Source organism: Atractosteus spatula, chromosome 4, assembly GCF_055471065.1.
Source record: "Atractosteus spatula isolate fAtrSpa1 chromosome 4, fAtrSpa1.hap1, whole genome shotgun sequence".
NCBI lineage: Eukaryota > Metazoa > Chordata > Actinopteri > Semionotiformes > Lepisosteidae > Atractosteus > Atractosteus spatula.
In genome coordinates this window covers 44,779,691-44,794,192 of record NC_142709.1, presented here as the reverse complement: position 1 = coordinate 44,794,192, position 14,502 = coordinate 44,779,691, and the positions used below count along the sequence as shown (strand labels likewise).

Here is a 14,502-nt window from a genome sequence, read left to right as displayed (position 1 = left end):
TGGTTAGAAAAGAATGTGAAAAGAATGTGGGGCTGCATGATGATGGGGTGTGGGGCCGTCAGCACACCAGATGCCCTGCATGCCCTCACAGCCTAATGCCCTTTGTAGCCCGACAAATTCATGCCATCAGGCACCCAGGTGAGAGTCAAATGGTGTGCCGGCTGTCCCGAGACTGGGTAGGAACTGGGTTTAACGCAGTAGCCACTGATATTGTATTTCGATGTGATGCTTGGCAAAGGAACTCTGAAAGACCAACTGATGAAATATCAACTGAATGCACACCGTGGGTAGATGCTCTACCTGCAGCCCTGTGCAGTCTGCGGGCTGGAGCAAATGGAACTGTGAGACTGAGCCCATTTGAGATCATCACGGGCAACCAATGAAACTCCCTGGAGGGCCAAGTTTGGCTAACAGACTGTTGAATTTGCTAACTAATTCTCTATTACAGAATTGTAGGTTTGTTAACTGAAGCGGAGCACAGGGCTCGTGAAGAGGTGCTGGACTCATGGGGACCTCCAGTAGAGGGAAGACATGACCGGATACCTGGCAAGTGGGTGTGGGTGAAGAAGACATACTCTGCATGCTGTTGCAACCCTGCTGGGAGGGACCATATTAAGTGTTACTGACTACTCTGCCATCTGAGTGACAGGATGAGACGCATCGCACTGTCACCGAGCCACTGCGTCAAAGACTGAGTGAACAGAAAGAATGATGTTGTTACCGTTTCTGTGTCTGATGCTTCCTAAGGTGGGCCAACAGTGTGCTTGTTAGGCCTGAGGAGCATTACTGGGGAATATGGTATCAATACATTCCTGGTGTTGTCATATCTATCAGCCAAAAATTATAATCAGAGTTGGGTCTATATTGCTATTCCAAGATCCTGACAATAGATCTCCACATGGGGTCTGCGTTTGGGTCCTGGGGTGGAACTTTATTACAATATTTATTTGTAGGATTAGTATTGTTTATATGTGTAATTGTAACCATCACTTGTACAAAGACATTAATCACATCTTGTTGTAACCGTGGAACGCACAATGTCACGGTAATACTTTTCTTGTACACCAAGAAAGGAAAGATCTGCCCTGACATTGTTTGTGTAAAAAAAAAGGCAGCACTGACGTATGCCATATTTTATAAGGGGGGAATGAAGAAAGATACAAGATGTAAAGAAGGGGATAACCGATAAGGATTCCAGATGCCAGCTAGGAAACCCCCAGGGAGGGTAACCTAAATCCCTGACTATTTGGCCAAGAGTCTGTGAACTGTCCAAATACCATGACCTCCCCCCTTTACCATAATAATGAGCTACGTCAGGAGCAACAGGAAAGGGCTATATAAACTGAAAGTTTTGTATCGGTACTTTGAACAATACTTCGGTTTTGTTGTTCCTTGCGGGAACAAGACTTCGGTTTTATTGTTCCTTGCATGCAATAAACTCATCTGTTTAACTTCATCTTGGGATCCAGAACTTATTTTCTCTATTACAACATAACACAAAAATAATATAACTCAATTCTGTTCAATTGTTTTATAGTTTATAATAATTTATAGTAACAAATTATTTGAGTGTCTCTTTGTTCTGAGCAGCTCTTTCATCTGATCACAAGTCTGATCCTCTTCTAATCATACAGTTTAGGTTTTTGAATCTCAGATTCATCATGTCTCTAATCCTTTCCTGGCGATTAGTTGGTAAGGCCCCTTTGCCTCTGGATTTGTCTAAGTTCACAAATGTGACCCATCCCCAGTAAGTTCCAAAAGTCACCAAATTCCAAAAGAGCAGCATAATTGTTGGATCTTGCTATTCCATCTAAACCAATGCATTCCACATAGAGATTTTCCTCCTTTTCTTGGCTGATGGATAAAATCTGTATATCTTGGAGAATCATATAGAACCTTGACATCAGTGAATTTTTGCTGTGATGTGATCCTTGTTGATGATGTTTCCTGAGGGGAGAGAGACAACAAGAACAACACTTACCAATTTCTGGGTAGTGGTGAGCAGAGAGACATGGGTGGCCCATCCTGACCCGGTGTGCACAGAGACAGCTTGTGTTTGGCTATAGGTGGAGGGCTGTGTGGAGACATGCATTTAACTGGTTACTGCAACCTGCATGGCTTAGCCAGCTATTGTTCAGGCGGTGATGGGCTGTACTGAGTTGGCTGCTGTAAGATGCTGTCTCCTGCATCATTGACAGTGTCTCCAACTTTCCAATCCTTCCTAACAATGAATCATACAGCTCACACATCTCCTGGAAGGTGTCCACATAATTCCACTTCTTAAGGACTGGCACTGCCTATGACAGATAAAAGAATAAATAAAGTAAACAATGTTACATTATAGTGTTACTTTAGAACAGACTTCAAAATACAGTAAACTTCTCTGTCCTTCCTTCTTACTGCTTTTTTCTTAATGTCTTCCTGATGATCTTGGAAGATCACTTTGAGTAGGCAGTGTTTTCCTGATTAAGAGGCTATGAAGAAATAATAAAAATAGAATGTGGAAATCAGTACAGCAGTAATACTTGAAAACAGTGGTTCTTAAACGTTTTGGAGCAAGTACCACCCCTGATCAAACAAAAGCATCACCTACAAGTCATCTTCTCATAGGAACTACAGAAAATCTAAATTACCAACATGAGCGCACACATGCAAACACTCACATACACTTATAATAAAAATAGCACTGAGCACTTACCATTTCAGTGGGAGGGGTGAGCCTGTTTAGTAGAGCAAAGCAGATGTGAATTCATTGGTTGAGTCTTAATACAATTCACAACTTTGACAGCAGAGTCTAACAGATTTTAAATCCTCAGGCATTTTATTGACTGCCAAGGCCTCGCAGTGCATCCACTTCGTATCTGGCGCAACCTCTCTAATTTATGCAACTACACAGCTGCGTCAGCCTGTTATTGCTCTAGCACCGTCTGTACAAACTCCGTAGCATTGTTTACAGTCAATGCCATTCTCTTCGAAGCTGAAATATGTGCTCTCCTGTAGTTTTTGTTGGTAACGGCTTACGGAACAGAAAGTCCTCAGGGGACATGCTCTAAAACTCATATCTAACATAAACGTAACGTAAACACAAAATTGACCAAATCAACGGCATCTACAGACTCATCTTATTGCAGTGAAAAGCATCAGCTCAACTTAATGCGCTCTATCAGCGTACTTTTGACATAATCTGCCATATCAATAATTCTACGAGTGACTGTGTCATTTGAAAGGGGCAGCAGGTCGAGCTGTTTAGCAGCTTTTTCTCCACACTTGACTTGGCTCTTTTGCCAACAGCAAACGAAGTTCTTCACAAATAGTGTGGGGCTTACCTGCTTTAGCAATCCGCAAGCTTGCATTTTCCCCCGTTTCCGTTTCAGGATTCCGTCTCAAAATTTTAAAATAAGTTTTTATTTCAAGCGCATGAGATCGAAACACACAGACACTTGGTGCATTTTTCTCAAATTAACCTAGAACGGTCAATTCAATTCAATTCAATTCAATTTATTTTTATATAGCACCTTTCGCAACAAGGTTGCCTCAAGGCGCTTAACAATACAATTGACCATACATTTTGTCAATACAGAACAGAAGACCATAAGACAATGGAGGAGAGGAACCAAAAACTCCTTAGTAAGGAGAAAAAAAACCTCTAGGGATCCGAGGTCAACTGGTTGCGCAACCCCTTTGGGCATGTTAACATTATATAATTTAAATAAGGAAATGATGAAGGTATCAATCCACCCAGCCATCATGTCTTCTGTGTGCAGATCTCTGTAGACCAGTAAATTCCTCCTAAACGATAGCTATATCCACGATGTCCCTCTTGGATCCATGGCAGTGATGCAGCATCCAACTCAGATGGTACCCAGCCTGGGCACAATCTGGACATGTGGGGAGGAGAATAGGATAGTTTGGTCAGAACAGATGTATCTACCTGGTGAGCCAACATAGAGACACATACAGATGCAGCCATTCAAAGTGCGCGTTACAGACACGTACCGCAGGTGGCGTCGCTCAGTGTGACGCAAGATGACGCGTGGCACCGCAGTACGTGATTGGGGCACTCGTGGTCCGTTGGTCTGTCGTAGAAAGACTTACAGTACAGTAAACGTCTTTGCTGTGCCCGTTGTAGATATTGAATTTTACCACTGAAGGGAAATCTTAGTAGCTGAGCATAAAAAGAATAGGAGCATACTGTAACGCGTGTGAAGGCCATAAACGATATTAATTTTGGAACATAAACATACAGTATATAGCTGGTCTTGGTACTTTAAAGAAAAAAATACACACCAGTATTCCATTTCTCCCTAACGATTTTAAGCATCGAAGTATTTAACTAGCATGTGAAATAGCGTGTGAAAAAGTGGTAGTTTTAAGCTTTTCTGCTAATATAATATGGAATCGCGTATCTAAAGAATTTAATAACGGTATTCGTGTGCTGCGACAGGGCTGTGTAGGGCTGTTTCACCTGCCTGTTCATGCAAGCTGTCTTGTAGCCGACTGGTCTAGGTGCGTGACTACCAGCTGGTAGGTTGTGTGTTCGAATCCAGCTGGTGCTAGACTTTTCTTTTAACAAACATTTCTTCGAAAAAATAGAATAGCGATATTATGGACAATCAATTGACTTTTATATTTCAAAATATCGCAACATGATCGATATTTGCGATATTTTGAACATATCTTCCCTTCTGACAGCGGTTCCTGCTTCTATTGTGTGTGTGTGTGCAACAGAGTAAATTTTTATAGAGAAATGGAGGCTGGACAGTATGCGTTACAATATAAACATTTATATTGATTTAAATCGTGTTCTGATTTAAATCGCAAACGCGTGTTTAATTATATGTGTTTTTTAATCATAATCAGGCTAATGCAACATAAATTGATACAGTATCTTTGTCTTCTAAGTATCTTAATAAACTTTCAGCATAGCTTTCTACCCGTCAAGATTTATATTTCTTGGGATTTTGGGATCAAATGTGGAAGGATTAGATTATAATCGTTTTTATTTGTCAAATACGTGATTGTATTTCTGAATGTTATGTGACACCTACAGTAGTTCACTGCTTTAAATACATCGAATTAAGAAAGTTATGTGTAGCACTTTAGAACTTTTTTCTGAACCAGGGAAAATCTGATCATGTTTCTCTATAACAATAATAAAAAACTTTATTTTACATGTCGCCTTTAAAAGTGGCATCTCAAAGCAATACAGTAGATCGAAAAACAGTTAAAAGGGACCAAATTAAATACCAGACAATCGCAAACGCGTTTTCAATAAAATTATTTTATTCATTCAGCAGTTTGTGAGAGGGACATCCAGCAGGGAGAGACACACACACCGGTTTTCATTGACAAAATTGTTTTTTTTCAATTCCTCTTGTCTAACAGGAATGTTTTGTTTGTGGACAGACTGTTAGACAAGAGGAAAAGACCGCCTCCTCCTACGAAGCATTAATCGCGTATCTAAGGAAAATTGCAGTATACCTTTGTTCATGCACATCATTATACAGTACAGTATCTCAATTTGTATTTCGATTAAAAAAAATCGTTTGCCCAGCCACTACTGTTGTTATTGTTTTTATCCTGTAAAGCGTTTCCTTTTTCTGCGTTTTCCATTTCCTTTTTCTGATCACTCGCTTTCTGGATACACATCTCACCTGTCCCGTTCTTTGTTTTCCTGGTTTGCTGATTATGCCTGCTGCGGTCCACTCCTACCCTCACACCTAAAGAATACTATTTTAAATTTCTTGGCGCAGTTCATTAACCCTTGTATGTGCTGTCCGCGCCGAAAATGCAATTAAAAAAAAGTCAAAAAACGCGCTCAAAATACAATTTATAGCTTAATAAGATACACTCCACAGGCAAATTTAATTGTGTGTTAGTTTCCTGACTCCCATTATTTAAACTGCGACACTGATCATTCATCTCTAAATAAACTTTATTTTATATAGCGTTTTAAGCGAATAGGTAATTAGATTGCTCATAAACCTAATCGCTTTTTCTACATAAACACAGCATGATTGCTCTCTAAAAATGCTTTTCCTTTATTTTTAAAGTAGGCTCAGATTTCAACTATAGATCGTATTATTATAAACTTTCTTGGAAAAATGTATTTTATGTAAACCATGTTTGCTATTAATTCATTTAGGGCTAAAATACGTTCATTGTCTTCCAATCGAGTCGAGTTGACATTGGAAGCCTGCCACACCCGGACTGTTAAACCAACGCATTAGCACGTCAAAGCCCGTATTGGTATTGAGCCAGTATTGTCTTTAGTATTCCCCCCCTCTCCCATCAATTCAATTCAATTCAAGGTGTTTTATTTGCATGACAGATGGGTACAAGCAGTGTTGGGTATGTATATTGTAATGCTTACGGCAGACAGGCACTGTGTAAGAGCCGGCGCACCAGAGCAGCGCACCGAGGGAGCGTCTGCATTTATAACTTAGTTTTTAAAATTAGTCAAGCAATATGAAGCATCTCCTTTTACATTTAAGTCCCTTAAATACATTGAGCACAGCTTTCTCACCACTTAAGATTGCTTTTGATACCATCCTTACACAAAGCAGAAGGGAGATCTTAGTGCCTGAGCATAAAAAGAATAGGAGCATACTGCAACGCGTGTGAAGTCCATAAACGATATTAATCTATCGATCTATTGTGACATCTACTGTAAATTACAGAAATGTTAAAAGTAAACAAAATAAAGTAACTAAAATGTGGTCTGAAATCACCCCTTTAGACACCCCTTTTTACTTCACTGGTGTCAGATATGAAAGGCAATAGTCTCCCATTCTGTCTGCTGTGTGTTGCAGCAGAGGGACTCCCTGCAGCTGAAAGGGGCAGAGTAACTTGCATGCCCTCTAGTACAGTTTACACATGCACGACTTTAAAAGCTAGCAAGACAGGTTTCGATTCACATTAGCTGGCGAGCCTTGTTAAAAAACGAATGATAATGTAACGTGCCACTGTTCATGAACAAAGTTATACTGAGATTTCCTAAGATACGCGATTAAAAAATAAATAAATAAAAATTTGAATCTCCTGCGGAACACATTCCATAAGAATCAGCGGTTTTACAGTATATATCGCCTTTAAAGGTGGCTTCTCAAAACGCTTTACGGGATAAAAACAACCAGAACAGCAGCAACAACAATATTGTATTTCGTTGCATTTTGAAAACCAAGTAATAACTTAACTATACAGTACGTGCAAACGTTTCGTATGTTGCTGTCGTGAATGCCTGCGTACCCATAAGTATTTTATTTGCCTTGAGTCTGTCTACAGTATCTCTGTCCCACTACCCCCCTCTCTCCCTCAATTCAATTCAATTCAAGGTGTTTTATTTGCATGACAGATGGGTACAATTCTTGTTGGGAATGTATACTTTGATATTTACACCCGGCGCGGCACCGAGGGAGCGTCTGCATTTATAACTTAGTTTTTAAAATTAGTCAAGCAATATGAAGCATCTCCTTTAACTTTTAAGTCCCTTAAATACATTGAGCACAGCTTTCTCACCATCCTTACACAAAGCAGAAACTGTCCGATGACTCACAGTACAAGTGGAAAGATTACAGATTTTAATCGTCTTTAATTTTGTCTTTAATTTTGCCTGTGGAGTGTATCTTATTAAGCTATAAATTGTATTTTGAGCGCGTTTTTTGACTTTTTTTTAATTGCATTTTCGGCGCGGACAGCACATACAAGGGTTAATGAACTGCGCCAAGAAATTTAAAATAGTATTCTTTAGGTGTGAGGGTAGGAGTGGACTGCAGCAGGCATAATCAGCAAACCAGGAAAACAAAGAACGGGACAGGTGAGATGTGTATCCAGAAAGCGAGTGATCAGAAAAAGGAAATGGAAAACGCAGAAAAAGGAAACGCTTTACAGGATAAAAACAATAACAACAGTAGTGGCTGGGCAAACGATTTTTTTTAATCGAAATACAAATTGAGATACTGTACTGTATAATGATGTGCATGAACAAAGGTATACTGCAATTTTCCTTAGATACGCGATTAATGCTTCGTAGGAGGAGGCGGTCTTTTCCTCTTGTCTAACAGTCTGTCCACAAACAAAACATTCCTGTTAGACAAGAGGAATTGAAAAAAAAACAATTTTGTCAATGAAAACCGGTGTGTGTGTCTCTCCCTGCTGGATGTCCCTCTCACAAACTGCTGAATGAATAAAATAATTTTATTGAAAACGCGTTTGCGATTGTCTGGTATTTAATTTGGTCCCTTTTAACTGTTTTTCGATCTACTGTATTGCTTTGAGATGCCACTTTTAAAGGCGATATGTAAAATAAAGTTTTTTATTATTGTTATAGAGAAACATGATCAGATTTTCCCTGGTTCAGAAAAAAGTTCTAAAGTGCTACAAATAACTTTCTTAATTCGATGTATTTAAAGCAGTGAACTACTGTAGGTGTCACATAACATTCAGAAATACAATCACGTATTTGACAAATAAAAACGATTATAATCTAATCCTTCCACATTTGATCCCAAAATCCCAAGAAATATAAATCTTGACGGGTAGAAAGCTATGCTGAAAGTTTATTAAGATACTTAGAAGACAAAGATACTGTATCAATTTATGTTGCATTAGCCTGATTATGATTAAAAAACACATATAATTAAACACGCGTTTGCGATTTAAATCAGAACACGATTTAAATCAATATAAATGTTTATATTGTAACGCATACTGTCCAGCCTCCATTTCTCTATAAAAATTTACTCTGTTGCACACACACACACAATAGAAGCAGGAACCGCTGTCAGAAGGGAAGATATGTTCAAAATATCGCAAATATCCATCATGTTGCGATATTTTGAAATATAAAAGTCAATTGATTGTCCATAATATCGCTATTCTATTTTTTCGAAGAAATGTTTGTTAAAAGAAAAGTCTAGCATCAGCTGGATTCAAACACACAACCTGCCAGCTGGTAGTCACGCACCTAGACCAGTCGGCTACAAGACAGCTCGCATGAACAGGTAGGCGAAACAGCCCTACACAGCCCTGTCGCAGCACACGAATACCGTTATTAAATTCTTTAGATACGCGATTCCATATTATATTAGCAGAAAAGCTTAAAACTACCACTTTTTCACACGCTATTTCACATGCTAGTTAAATACTTCGATGCTTAAAATCGTTAGGGAGAAATGGAATACTGGTGTGTATTTTTCCTTTAAAGTGCCGATTCCTGGAATCTGACTGGCTGACACCCCTCTGAAGTGGTTCCATAAAATCTGGTATACGGAAAAGAAAGCGTTGATAAATACAAGTGTCTTTTAATATGCTCTTTGCTGTGCTCTTGAGGATCCTTGTGATATTTTAAGCTCTAGTTGAATGATAGGTGTCGCATTTTAAATCATTTTCGTAGTTAGAAATTATGAAACGCCCTGTTAAAAGCAAGGAAGTTTTTATGCCCGTTGAAGTAAAACAAAATGCCTGACAAAGTATGGCTTGGACAGATTCCAAGTGCTTGTACAAATGTGCTAAAGAAATTATACTTTGAGTATACAGCTTGTCCAAAGTCATCCATTATTAATACTATTAGTAATATCTTCAGTAAAGACTTTGATGCATAAATATTTCTGATAAAGGTAGGTTGTGTACTTTTGTCCAACTGAGCAATCTTGCTTTCATAAAATATACCAACATTTTAATGACTGATGATTAACATGATGTAATACACAGTTCAAAATTAAAGGCTCAAATGCTGTACATGAGAGGTTAAGCTCCCCCTGGCGGTTTTACAAGGCGACGCCGGATAGTTAACCACGTGACACCACGTTAACTGCGTCATGCCGCGTGATACTGCGACACGCCCACCGGGGTATGCCGCGAAATACCTCACTCATTTTGAATGGCTGCATCTGTAGAGACAATGGCATTTACAGCAGCACCAGCAGCCAGGGTTGCAGCAGGCTATAATGTAAGGTGTGAGTAAGCTAGGCTGAAGTAATAGTTCTTCAGTCTGGATTTGAATACTGTTCCAAAATCACTCACATTCTCTTACCTCTCTATTTACTGAAGATAACATTTTGAAAATACATTACGTCACTTACGTTCGTAGCACGCATTCCTATAGAATGGTATAGAATTACATAGTAGCTCTTGTGCCCACTCAAGTATTAGCGTGCACTGTATCATAGTACGTAGGCTGCATATTTGACACATAATATAATTTTATTAAAATAGAAAATATGAAAACCAGTCCTAATTTTTCAGTGCACCCAACAAATTTCCAGGATCATCTGGCATACCACCTGGGGTTGCTCCCTGTACCACAATTTGAGAACCACAGCTTTGAAATATACACTGTAATCAGGTATTTTAAATGAAGCCCATTTTCTTACCCGTCACTCTGTGAGCTGATGCAGTTGGTACTGAAGAACCATGTCTCTTCCTATAAAATGTCTATGTCTCCATACAACTTCAGGAAAGCAGGCTTTGGAGGAATGAAACAGTTTAATACAGGTAAAATGGAACAGGACAGCAAATTTGTCCCAGATTTATCTCAACTGCTAAAAAACAGTATCCCAAATGGTTTAACCAAAAAAACAGTAAAAACAGCAGGATTCTGGCATTAAATACATTATTGTTCTTTTGGTTTGTGCTTTTTCACGCACCAAGTATAAAAAACAGGTTGGAGGGAGGTTTTTATTTTGGACTGTGAGTTCATGTTAATATGAGCTACTGAGGTTCATCCTTACAAAAATGCTTAAGTCTTGCTTTTCACATACATAACAACATAAACATTTCAACTTAAATAATCATAAAGATTGTTAAATCTGTGCTTGTACTGCCTGCCCATGATCACGATCCAGTGGTTATCTCACATCTCTGCTTGAAATTGAAGTGCTAAGGGATGTTAGGCAATCATGTTCTCCGATCCCCAGTTTTTCAATTTTTCACAAATATCTTGAGATTGCTTTATTCTTAGAATGGAGTACACTTAAATATTGTACATTGAGACAATCTCCTAGAAACTGACACAGAGATGAGTGAATTTGCAAGTAAATGCACATTTTGAAATTCAAGGTGTGGGTGGGCTGTGTATCAATAGCCAATATCATACAAACATTTCAGTGCCAGTACTGGACATCTGATTTTAGTCTGTCAAAGAGAAACAGAAATAAGACACAGTTACAGTATGTGTCCCTTTCTATCTTAAACATGCAAATGGATAGAATGAAAAACACCTCATATTACATCTTACTGTACATCAGTTAACAATATTGGCAGCAGTGAAGTATTATGACATGTTAGTTAAATCCTGATGTTCCTTTTTTAAGGCAACACTTGTGATTACATTAAAATATTTAAGATCCATTTAATTTTGTTAATCAGTGATTAACAAAATAAAATGGGTCTTAAATATTTTAATGTAATCATAATCACACAAACACACAAAACATACTGATATTCAAATGCAAAACAACCACCCAGCCCAACTGTCATGGATAGATTGAGAATCAAATTGCAGGTGTTGATATCGAGGAATTAGCTAGACTAACCAAAGGTGAAGTTCCTTTTATACATTCATGTGATTACCCAAAAAATAAGGCGCTATATCTCTGGAACAAAAGCAACACAAATGCTCAAACCAGCAGAAACCAAGCACTAAGTAATGTGACGGGTTTCATTGTTTGTGCTGTTTGTAGAAGGGCCAACTTCATAGAGCTGTCACTAGCTGCTATGAAAAACAGGATGCACTGCAATCGATTAGTGGCTGCCCAGCTTACAGAAGCATACAATTACATTGGGAATATGTCAGATATTAAACTGAGAAGACATCTGACAACTGTGTGGAAGCCTGAATTAAAATCTTCAATAACAATATAACATCAGTGTGAGGAGAAGCTCTGATATAAAATAAAATAATTAGAAGTAAGTATTACCTTTTGGTGAAAGGAGGCTACAGTACATTAATTTGCTATATTTTGTTGTTTGTTATTCGTTCATGCTTGTTTGGGACTCCTGAGTAATTTAATATTCTTCAAGGTTTTATTTGATAGGTAAAAAGCAAACAAAACATTGTTTTTTTTTCTAATGCTTGGTGTGTTTACATTCTCTAGATTAACAAGATTGCTCATAAGGGGAAATGTTTGATTCTCATCATTTGGAAAAGTGCACACACTTTCTTTGTGTCCTCTGTGACTGCCTAATGACTGTTTCTAATCACCTCTGAGGCACACTGTTTAGACTCCCACAGGATACAGAAATGACATAAAACTATTCAATACAGTCTGTAATCCTATCCTTCAGTCTTTTGCAATGATCAGAGTAGGTAAGTATACTTTGCGTTTCACCATATTAGATTGATTTAGTCTTTCCTTACAAAATTATTGTACACAATCAGGGGTAAATAAATATGTATTTTATGACCACAAACTACTTTATGCTAATTACAGTAAATATTTCGTGGAGTCCATGTGGTTAATTGTATTTTCTATTGTAAGAATGTATGTATACTATTTGTCTGTTACTTATATACTGTACATGAGAAAAAGCCATGTTAATATTTCACAATTTATAATTCACAAAATCTTTACACATATGATCACAGTGACTCCAGATAAATTACGACTGTGGGTATTTATTTAGAATTATACTAAGGGCAAACTACAATTGTGTTTTTGGAGACTAGATCCATTGCAAAGCTCATGGGACATATCTAGGACTAAGTGAGCTTTTACACATTAAATGAATAGCCTTATACCCTACATGAGTATTTATTCTCTATAACAGTAAACTCTGTGTTAAACAGAGGTATGTTAAGTGAACATGTTGTGCTGAGAAACAGGTCAATTCCATAAATAATTAGATTTAGAATGAGTATTATTTTTAATTTGATAATACGAGCTAGGTTGCATGTCCACAATTCTCACTTTAATGTTTCAAAGTATTTAACATTTTCTTGTTTTGTGCATTTCTGTATAACGTCTTAGAAAACATAGTAAATATGAGAATAATCATTAATGACACGAACCAAACAGGATCAATGGTTTAATTTGAAATAGCTTAATTTCAAATTCCATTTTGAATAGTGCTAATTTGAAACTTAGTTAGCTATTAATGTTAATAAGGTTGAATTGTCTAAGGGATGTGTGTGAATATTTTCCAGGTTTAAAAAATGAGGTTCTTTCTTTTACATGAAAAAGAAATGTTTTCTTCTTTCATGTTTCAGAATAATTTAGCCATGGATGACACAAACCAAACAAGGGTCACAGAATTCGTTATTGTTGGATTCCCAGGACTTCAGGACCCAGAGAGCAAGGCTATTCTGTTTGCTGTCTTCCTCACATTGTGTCTTATGATTTTATTGGGAAATCTCCTTCTTATTGGCATATATGTAGCAGATTCAGGCTTACACACCCCAATGTATATGATAATATTCAGCCTGGCCATCATTGACATCACCCTTCCGACATGTACTGTACCTACAATGTTAAATGTGTTCAGGTCTGCTACATATGCTGTCCCCATACAAGCTTGTTTCACCCAAACATATTTCTTTCTGGCATTGGGCTGCGTTGAATGTTTTATCCTCTTAATAATGGCTTATGACAGATATCTTGCCATCTGCCACCCTCTTCACTACCCCACCAAGATGAGCCACAGATTTACTTTAAAACTCATCATTATATGTTGGCTGGGAGGATTCCTGTGCCCAATTCCTGCTTTTAGTTTGGGGATGACAAAGCCATACTGTGGACCCAACAAGGTTTTACAGTGTTTCTGTGATTATTCTGGAGTGCTACGCTTGGCTTGTGCAGACATTGTCTTGAGCAGCTATGTGGCTTTAGCTGTCGGTATGTGTGTGTTATTTATCCCTATGTTCTTCATCCTGCTATCTTATCTAAAGATAATTAAGTCAGTGCTCCAGATTGCCAGTTCTGAGGGAAGATTCAAAGCCTTCTCTACCTGCGGCTCACACCTGCTGGTCATTTCTATCTTCTATCTTACTGCAGCAGGTGTTTATATCTCCTACAGGATTCCTGGGAATTCTGTGGATCTGCGAATCTTTGGGGCGGTCTTTCAAAATATATTCCCTCCTCTCATGAATCCAATCATTTACTGTCTGCGAACGAAAGAGATCAGGGCTAGTTTGCTTAAAACCTTTAATGTTGGACGTTTCTATCCACTTAGGACAGAGATCAGATCTCGTGTGATAGCTTAAGTCAAAGCATGAAACAATAATTTCTCACACATATAAGCATTCCTGCATTACAACCACTAGTGAAACCTATTAGTGGATTTAAAAACAATAGGAACAGTTTAGTACACATCTTCAGTGCAAACACTATATTGACATGTGTACACAGTGTATTATCTTTACATAGCTTGTACTTTGAGACTTTTACTTATTTCCATAAATCTGTAACAGATATTAATCTGGACTACTTTACATCCTGAAGAAGTTAGAACCAAAAAAAGCATACTGTATTTAGAGTGTAAATAATGTCACAAAATGAAGTGCTG

At 38.0% G+C, this 14,502-nt stretch overlaps 1 protein-coding gene across 1 annotated transcript; it reads left to right on the top strand.

Moving 5' to 3' along the window:
- The first annotated feature begins 13,219 nt into the window (after nucleotides 1-13,219).
- On the top strand, nucleotides 13,220-14,200 carry LOC148836380 (olfactory receptor 6N1-like). The gene has a single exon (XM_088914150.1). It carries the CDS (start codon nucleotides 13,220-13,222, stop codon nucleotides 14,198-14,200), a length of 981 nt encoding a protein of 326 aa, XP_088770276.1.
- The last annotated feature ends 302 nt before the right edge of the window (nucleotides 14,201-14,502 follow it).